Raw genomic sequence first — 9,645 nt, 5'->3', positions numbered from 1 at the left:
CTGTGAAATGGAAGGCTTGGCATAAACGATCTTGCCCACTCTGTTGTGTCACAAAGGTGACAGGGCCACATTGTGAGGCTTCCCCAAAAGCAGAGCAACAGCCTTCAGGAGAGAAATGATTTCAACACTGAAAGCAGCTGGGGATACTGATTACTGTAAGATATAGTTTAAGATGTGTGCCAATATAGTTAACAAATTATTTTACTGGTCAAGGGCTACGGTGTAAATGCCTCCAAATCCAAAAATAGTATACCTGCCTGTCTAAGAAGTATCGTGAAATTTCCTAAGGGTTGTATGTGGTAGGGAACACTGCCATCTGGAAACATTAATGATTAGGCATTAAAAAAAAAATACAAGAGGAATCTCAGGAAAAAATACACATACATACACACATAAGAATTTAAGAATTTATATCTCCCATATGCCACATATTTAATATAAACCTTTGAAACAAGTTCATATGAAATAAAAATCAAAGTTCTCAGAAAGTAAAAGATTAACTTAATTGCTAAATATTCCCTATCATCCCAAACATCAGCATGTTTTTTTTTTCACTTCTATGCAAAAGAATGCCTTTAACCTGTTTAAATGCTATATGATACACAAACCGGTTTTCAAATAAAGCCAGTCATCTTGCAATTTTTAAAAATTAGGTAAAAGATAATTATGACACATTACACACACACACACACACACACACACACACACACACTCTCACACACACACCAATGACAAAATTTGGCCTGTCCTAAAATAAGTACATGGAGACCACTAAGTGCCGCCAGGAAGGAACCCGGGGTCACCCCTCCCTACAATCCAGGTAGTTTCCTTTAATCCAATAGCAAATCTGGGCATATTTGAGAGGGGTGATTCGAACAGCCACGTTGAAATCCTGTGGAGAACCATTCATGTCTACCCACTGGTGCCCTGAAAAAATGCCAATAATTTTTCTCTCCCACTTCTGCTGCTGTCGCTTCCACATCCTCACATAGACTCCGGACCCGCTGGCCCCGGGCTGGGCATCACACTGCTGGTAGAGGAGGTCATAAGTCTCATCTTTAACGTCACAGAAGCGGTACACCAAATTGCCTGGTCGATCATTGTCATAACCAGAGAAGTGGATTCTGCCCCCCGGCAGCTGCTTGGCAGGAGGGCTTACCCCAATCTTCATGAACTTTCTCTTGTGGGGTTTTTTCAGTTCCAGGAGGGCATAGTCATAATCCATACCGATGTCGTTGGCATTGCCTTTGATCCAGCCCTTGGGCACGTGGGTGCGTTTCACCCGGATCCACTGAAACTTCATCTTCTCCGGCATGGCTGAGCTCGAGTCGTTGGCTCCTCGGCCACCATCTTTAAACTTGGGCTTCAGGAAGCCCACTCGAAGTTTCTGGGTTCCCTTCACGTAAGTTTTCCCATCGTGTATGCAATGGGCAGCTGTGAGCACATGCTTCTCTGCCACCAGGGTGCCCGTACAGCCTGTAGATAACTTCACTGATGTTGAGAAGGGATAGTTGAGCAAGAAGTCCTTCCCAAAAATGCTGAATCTGCTGTCATAGCCATAAATCTGCCGCTTCCTCCGAGACTTTCCTGAAGACTCTTGTCCCCCACCACTGCTGAGGACATAAATGCCCACCTGGGTCTCGGTGCGGCTGCCATTGGCATAGAGCGTTTCATAAGACAGGTACCGTTTGGCCTCTTCATAAGTGGGCAGTGGAGTCCCCTTGTGACACTGGGGTCCACACGAGGAGGACACCTCCAATTTGGCTTCAGCCCCGAAGTCTGGCTTGCCTAAGTTGAGGGTGGACTGGGGCAAGACCACAGGGAGGCGGTAAGCAGGCCAAGTGGGTTTCCAGTGGGCACCATAGGGGCTCACCTGCCCCACAGCACAGAGGAGGAGGAGGAGGAGGAGGAGGAGGAGGAGCCCTGGAATCCCCGCCATGCTGAGCACCACTCTGTAGGAACAAAGATAAGCAGGTCAGGAGGGCAAGGGGCTCGGCACCGACTGACTGAGGAAACAGCCCGGCAGCATGCCTGTCATTGTTTCCAAATCTGTGAACTGTCCCAGGAATCAGGGTGTGGAGACGAATCCCTAGATAATGGTCTCACTTACAACACAAAGTCTTGACCTGGGAACGTTTTTTTCGTGCTCAAAATGGATGGGTGTTCATTCCCTTCTGTGTTGAAGATGCCCCCAATGATGGCCAACTGGGAGGCGGAGTGCAAACGTCATTAATCCCCAGATGAGCTGCTTGACCAGCCCCAGTTTCTGTGTAATTTTGAACCTTCTTTGGGCTGAATTCTAAATGTCTGCCCTCTCCCGCCTCCCTGATCCACCTGCCTTTCTTTCCTTCTTTCTGCTTATTCTCAGTACAGCATGTGCTTGGAAAATCCTCAGAACAACTTGCTCATGTAAATTCAAATTACGCAGCTGACTGAATGACCCGGGCATCAAGGAAGGTTATAGCTCCACAGCATAACACTTACTGGGATTCATCTCAGTGGTTCCAAAGAGGGCACGAGACTTTTTTTTTTCTATGACTTTAAAACAAACTTAACTACTATAAATTTAGCTCCAGAGTAGCCAGGTCTCTAACAATCAAGCTATTCCTCCTTCCTTTGGATTTGGTTGTATACTATCAGGATCTCTGTCAAAGATCTGAGGCTCTAATATTGCCTCTGTTATCACGTTGTGAGCTTTACTGCTGGTTACTTTTCAGGTGTTTGCATCTATGTTCCTGGCTCATCCGAATCACTGGAATTTGGGCTTCTGCTAGCGCTCAACAAAAACTTATTGAACAAATTTATTGAATGAATACTTGTACTAATGGAAGAGTGAATGAATTAATGTGCCTAAAAAACCCCACAGTTTTGAATGATGCGCACTGAGTGCTAATGACAGAGATGGATGTGGATGATGTGGTAACTAAGGGAAAGGGCATGAAATCCAGGTGTGGGGAGTTACAAGAACAGAGGAGCCATTTCAGGGGAGGTGATGCTGGAGACGGGTGTTGAAGGTAAAGAGAAGGTGGATAACATAAGGCAGAGTGAAGGGGACACTTAGAGGGGACAACAGTATGCAAGGACACAGACATGCAACAGTGGAAGTCATTTCAGACATTTATTGTATTTAGCTCAGCAAGGGAGGGAGAAAGGGCATGGTGGGGCAGCAGACAAGAGCCATATTATGCAGAGCTCTGTATACTAAATGAAGGAGTTTGGATTTTATCCTGACGTGTATGTTGAAAGATCTGGATCAATCATCCCAAAAGAAAAACAACATTAAAAACAAGATTGGGAGTACTTTCATAAGTATTCAAGCACCGGATGGCTCTGACTAGCTGTGAATCTTCTGTTCAGGAGAAGCTGATGTGGCAGGTGGAGTAATTTGTTCACAGTGAGGCATTCCCAAAAGGACAGGCAGGGGTTAGGTCTCAGAGGCTTTGTTATCTAGCAGGAGTGACGAAGAAACCATTTTCTCATCCCCCTTCTCTTCCTCTTTGAGAGTAGAGACCTGCCTGCAACTTTTGGATGCCTTTTGCTTTCTTTCACATGAAACTGGAAAATCCCACTGATGTGATCTAGACCAGCTGAGCATGACAATCCACACTCCCAACGTCACTAAGCGAGCTTGCCCCATCCACTGCTGAGATCTTTCTGCTTGATTCTTTCTTTCTGATTCCACTTCTGTCAGAGAAAACAGGGATGGGCTAAAAAAGGAATGAGCTCCTGGAAAAGGCAATTCCTTGGGATTTCCTGATTGTTTGAAATTCTTTCTTTCTCTTTTTCCAAATAGGAAGAGTCCCTGGGCCCTTCTATAGGGAGGAAATACATCTACTTCTTTCTCTAAATCCTTAAAACCATAGGGCACATGTGTGTGCGCATACAGGTGTTTGCACATGCTTGTTGTGGGGAGAGTGAGGGGTGGATACAATCCTGACTAAAGGCTCTAAGTAGATGAGGGAGGGGATGCTAATGCTAGTAAAGCCATCCTCCCCAAAGGGGACTTCGGGGGTGGGATAGGTGTAGTGAGGACAACCCTTAAGGAAACTTCAGGAGATGGCTCTGTGTCTGATTATCCCCAAATCCTGGCTGAGGACCCAGCCCTTAAACATATCCAGGTCCTGGACCGCCTCTCCTCTATGTAAGCTGCTGTCCGCGTAACTAAACACCGCCCACACCAGAATACCTGCCAAGTGTGATATGTACTAGGAGCGCCAGGTCTTGGACCCCTACACGCCACCTCCTCCTCTCTGACTAACACGGAGAATGCTGTTGCCTGCTGACACTGAGCAGCAGACGTGTTGGTCTCACATGCTCATCATCTAGAGCCTGCATCTTTGAATCTCAATCGGAAATATAAGTGTTAATTGGATCCTGGGAGTGCAGAGTCTGGACTATCTACTGCAGCAGAACTGCTCCAGTGCCATCTGTCTTTAACCCAACACAGAAACACCCATTGACAAGGGTGTCAGGGAAGAGAATGGCAAGAAAGAGTCTGAAACTAGTTCAAACACACTTTAAAATAATATATTTGACTAGGAACCCTATCTTAATGAATTATCCTCCTCTTAGGCAGAATTAACTCTAATCTCACTTTTCTAAGTGCTTTGCCTATATAGCAAGCCTGTTCAAAAAATGCTTTCAAAGTCCTTGAAGCATGTTTCATTTCACAGTGATGTTATGGCTTTTTTTTTTTTAAATGTCTGTCTTTCAAACAGAAAAAAAAAAGTTTTGGAACCTAGTGGGTCTGGAGAAATGGAGACAAGTCTTTTCCCGGGTGTGAGGGCTGGGCAGTCAACTTCAGTGCAGCCCCCCAACATACAGGATCAAATTTGTTCCTCAGAGAGATGACAGACAACTGTGCCAAGGACCTTTGGGGTCATTTACAAATCACAGAACGCTGGGAGAGAATGCTAAAGAGTCTACTGCAGAGTATTATTAGGATATGAATATTCTCTATCAAATATTGATATTCTAGGTAGATGGGGCACCTAGGTGGCTCGGCTGTTACGCAATGGACTCTTGGTTTCAGCTTAGGTCATGATCTCACAGTTCAAGTGTTGGAGCCCCGGCTGGAGCTCCAACAGGGTAGGTTGAAGCTTTAATCCTTTAGAGATAAACTTTTTAGGCACCTCAAAACACTAATTTCTAGTAGTCTGAAATACTGTCCCCAATGTTCCTATATTATTGCTTAAACTCATTAACTTTTGTGATAAGACCTTGTTCTGATGTTTCATATCTTGATTAAATTTTCTTTGTAACTCTGAAAACTACAAAACTGCACTAAAAAGACTTTAATTCAGATTTAGAAATTAATGCAGACTAATTCAGGTCAAATTATTCCAACTGATTAAGTTTTAAATTTTATTGAAATATTATATAAGCTTCAGGTGTACAATCTAACAGCATTTAAATAACTGATTGTAAATTGGCTCCCTAATGGGTTTAAACTGACACCTGTACTAAAGGTTACAAACTTTATAAGCTGCTCCCCCCCACCCTTATTCAAATGTGTGTTTAGGGTAGTTTAGAAACTATTCTGAATAGCAACCTGAACTGGATGATCTCTTTAGTCTTTTTAGTGCTGGTCATTTCAGGCCCGGGATTCTCTAATTTTATAATTTTCCAGGGTCACAAAAGTCCAGGGCAAGCACCGTGTTGTATACAAACAGGGTCCGCACCATCATTTACTGCTCAGGAGCTTACTTTCACACAATTAAAGAGGAAGGAGGGAGAGGGAAAAAGGAAAATGTATCTTGTTAATCTCTCGCCTATCTGGGAGACCAGATTTCCCTCATCAGTTGGCCAAGAAAACAAATGCTTCCAGCAGAGGGCAGCTTTCAAGAATGGAGTAGAAGAATGGTTGGGTGTGCTGGCTCAGAAAAGTGTGAGGGGGAAACCTCACCCACTAAGGCCCTTTCCCTAGGCATTCACACCCTACCCTGACCCCTTTCCCATTATTAATACACCAACGATAACCGTGATGCTTAAAAATTAGGGTGATAGTTTTGCATTAATTTCTCAACTCACCTGATAATAATTTCCTGAATAATTTCCCAGGACACAATTACTGTTTCCATTTTTATAAACTCAAAGCAAGCCTGCACTATGCCCCTTTAAGTTTATTTAAACAAACACTCTGGGATGGAAACAATAAAAACATTCATATCTTGAGGCACCTGAGTGGCTCAGTCAGTAAAGCTTCTGACTTGGCTTTAGCTCAGGTCATGATCCCAGGGGTCGTAGGATCGAGCCCCGAGTTGGGCTGAGCATGGAGTCTGCTTGGGATTCATTTATTTATTCATTCATTCATTCTCTCCCTCTCCCCCCTCCCCCACTCCCAGGCTCGCTCTCTCTCAAATAAAAAATAAATAAACATTAATAATCTCATTATTGGAAAGGTAACTGATGGATTACATAACTTTAAATTCTCTTGCCTTCACAAATGAATAACTTTATCCAAATAGAACTGACGAAAATATGCATACTTAAAAAAAAAGAATGAAGATTTCCAAATCTTATCCTCACTATATATAAATCCAGATGAAGAAAATTCAGGCCTACAACGTTTCATTTCTAGAAATAAGCTTTTATTGGCTAAAGATTCCTCACATATATAATTATCTTTTTTACATTTAAAAAGATTATATACATATTTATTTATTTGAAGTAGGCTTCACACCCAGTGTGGAGCCCTACAGAGGGCTTGAACTCATGACCCTGGGATCAAGACTTGAGCTGAGATCAAGAGTCCGACGCTCAACCACCTAAGCCACCCAGGTGCCCTTATCTTTCAAAGTTCTCAGCTAAGTATCCTCATGTATCGCCTGAATGACAAACAGGATGAAAAGTTAAGGTGTATTACCATGTTTAGTAATACAGAAACTATTCCAGCTCTGTCTATCTGCTGCATAAGAGTTACACATTCTGTGTTTTATCACTCAATAGGAGCCACTGTCCTGTCCACTGTCTACAAATATTTATAGTTTATGAGGATGCTGCTGCTTTACGGTCCACTAATCATCTTATGGTGAAGGGACCTTGCACATCATCAGAGACGTACAAACAACAACTATCTGCCTGGAGACCAGACACTGGAACCTCTCTGTCCTAGATCTGCACCTTAGTTTTCAAAACTGCAACAACACAGGTCTCCTCAAGAGGGCAAGAGTTTGGGGGAAGGATTTAACTCCTACAGCAAACAAGTGCTGGGCAAAAGAAAAAAAAAATCTAATCCTCAGGACATACATTCTCTATTGTACAACAGATGAATTCCTGTGACCACTATAAACAGTAATGTCGAAACAAACAGTGGGAAAGTCTGTAGAGATAAAAGTTTTGGACACCATCTGGAAGGATAACAAAGGGTTTTCCATGGAATCTGTGGCCAGGAATACTGAACAGTGAAACCATGCTAATTCCTAAAGCAAATACCTAAAAATGAACAAAGCTCTGTGAACCCTCTGAGCCAGGCTTGCTCTCATTTTCCTGAGTCACAGAACCTGTTAAAGGAAAACAGACCTAATCACATACTGGTTTAAGAATTATAGCCTGTACAGGAAAGAAATGCAGGGCGTTTGCAAGCCCAGCCACCCTAAACATAACTTGTGGTCAAACGAAGTTTAACTTTTTCTCAGATTTTAGGCAAAATGAACTACCCTGGTGAGCTCGGGACAAACCTGGTGACAGAACAAGAACAGAGTGTATAAAATTCAGTGGTGAGACCAGGAGACGTGAATTCCCCAGAGTCAGGGGGAGTTATGCATGAATAAGGCCTGGTGGACTGAATCCTAAGGGATCAATGAGAAGAAACATGCAGGAGAACTTGAGGCTATTAAACACTGCAGACGGGGGCCAGTAATGTTCTCAGACCCACTAATGGGCACTTTGGCACTTAAACTACAGACAGAAAAGTGCACCCATATTCACCATCTAACTGAATAAGTTGTCAGTGTTACAAAAATAGGATCCCTATTAGTTACCTAGGAAGCTTCCTTTTCAGTTCAGGCACAGGAAAGCATGACAAGTTATCTCCTGACTGTTTAAGTGGGGAAAACACAGGTGAAGCAAGTTACTCAAATGCAGAAGGTGTGCCTACCACCAAACTTTCCCAAGTAAACATAGTGGCTTTTGTAGCATCTCCTAAATTCCTTCTCCCCACTCCACCTCCAATCTACTCCTGTCAGACTTGTGGAGAGACCCAGAGTCCTACCGCCTGTTTAAAACGTCTTGGCCACCAGGAGGATCCTGAAACAAGTGCAGTAAATACCCTCTATTAATTGGCATTATGCTTTTGGCCACAGCTGACTTCAAACTATAAATTCAACCCCTTCCAGCAAGGCCACTGGCCCATCTGCTCCGGAGGAGCACGTAGGGACTCCTTATGTTCCGTTTCAGGGGCTGAGGGAAGCCAGACCATCCCAACAACAGATCCTGAGCAACCTGGAACGTTCCACCAGCCAGGGGCTGTTTCTTTTTCTAAAGTCTCCGTGGGTGTCCCCGAAAGGACAATAAAACACCCAGGATTTTTATCAGCTGCTTTTTCGTGAGATGTTGGAAAGCAACCCTAATTTGTATTCTGGAGGGGAATGGTGGTTTTCCCTCATCGAGATAATTATTCTCCCTCCTCTTTTAAAACAATTTTTAAACTTTTATCTAAAAGTTAACTCGGGATGAATGTCCACAGGCCGTGGAAGAAACATTTGCCTCCAACAACGATGATAGTTCACAGATAGTTTACAGGGAAGGACGCAGTCATCACCCAAGGCTCCAGAAAAAAGATCCTATCCTAATCCCCAACCTGTGTTTGCTTGCCCTTTCTTTGCTGGCTAGGATGTGTTCATCATCACGTGCCCAGAGTTAAAAATTAATTCTCGGATCATGCTGGAATACACACACATGCAAAACTCAAAGTAAGAGGTGGTGGTGGGTGCGGGTGTGCGCGTGAGGGGGAGGTGGGGGTGTTGTCACAGCCCAGCTGCAGGCGAAACTGCCCAGAGCCGGCTCTTTCCCTACTCCCACCCAGCATCCAAGATAGCACTTTCAAATCCGTCCTTCCCACCCGCTGCACGGTGACACTGCGTGAATGCTAGCGCCCCGCAGCCCCGGAGTCTCCGCGAAGCTCCCAGCCCGGGTCCCAGCCCTCCAGCCCCGAAGGCGGCCCGGCGGGGTCTCGGGTGCCCCCCGCACGCAGCCCACAAGTCACCCCGAGCCGCGCGCACCGGCCCTTTGTCCCGCTGCTCTCGGCGCCGCGCTCCCCGCGCGTTCCGGCGGTGCCCCCAGCCCGCGCCCGCACTCACCCGCGCCGAGCAGCCCGCCGGGGCCGCGGCTCGCCGCGCCGTTCAAACAGGTGTGGGCGCCGGGAGGCCGCGTGCGGCTCCCATGCCTGCCCCGCGGCGCGACCGAGTGCGAGCAGGCGGGCGGGCGAGCGGCGCCGGCAGCGGGCGGGTCCGCCCCCCGCGCCTCGAGAGGCCCGCCCGCCCCGCCTCCGGCCTCGGGGAAGCCGCGCGGCCGCCGCCCGCCCCCCACCCCCGCACCCTGCCCGCGCACCCGCCCCCGCCCCTCGCCTCCGGCCCTCCCCCAAGCGGGGGTCGCAGTGCGGTGCGCGCAGGTGGGCCCCCGCGGCGCGGCGGCTGTCGCCGGTCC

At 46.2% G+C, this 9,645-nt stretch overlaps 1 protein-coding gene across 1 annotated transcript; it reads right to left on the bottom strand.

Annotated features, from left to right (window-relative positions):
• Window positions 1-393: 393 nt before the first annotated feature.
• On the bottom strand, window positions 394-9,433 carry PRSS23 (serine protease 23). Its single transcript, XM_027039989.2, has 2 exons — window positions 9,300-9,433; window positions 394-1,952 (listed from the first exon to the last, which is right to left on the bottom strand). Exon 2 carries the CDS (start codon window positions 1,937-1,939, stop codon window positions 800-802), a length of 1,140 nt encoding a protein of 379 aa, XP_026895790.1. The 5' UTR covers window positions 1,940-1,952; window positions 9,300-9,433; the 3' UTR covers window positions 394-799.
• Between the last annotated feature and the right edge of the window lie 212 nt (window positions 9,434-9,645).

The sequence above is a fragment of the Acinonyx jubatus genome, chromosome D1 (genome assembly GCF_027475565.1).
Source record: "Acinonyx jubatus isolate Ajub_Pintada_27869175 chromosome D1, VMU_Ajub_asm_v1.0, whole genome shotgun sequence".
Classification (NCBI taxonomy): domain Eukaryota; kingdom Metazoa; phylum Chordata; class Mammalia; order Carnivora; family Felidae; genus Acinonyx; species Acinonyx jubatus.
Note: the sequence above shows the minus strand (reverse complement) of the source record. Positions and strands in the feature narration are given on the sequence as shown.

Coding starts and splice junctions, on each gene's coding strand:
- PRSS23 (XM_027039989.2), bottom strand. CDS start 1,939: ATGGCGGGGATTCCAGGGCTCCTCCTCCTCCTCCTCCTCCTCCTCCTC.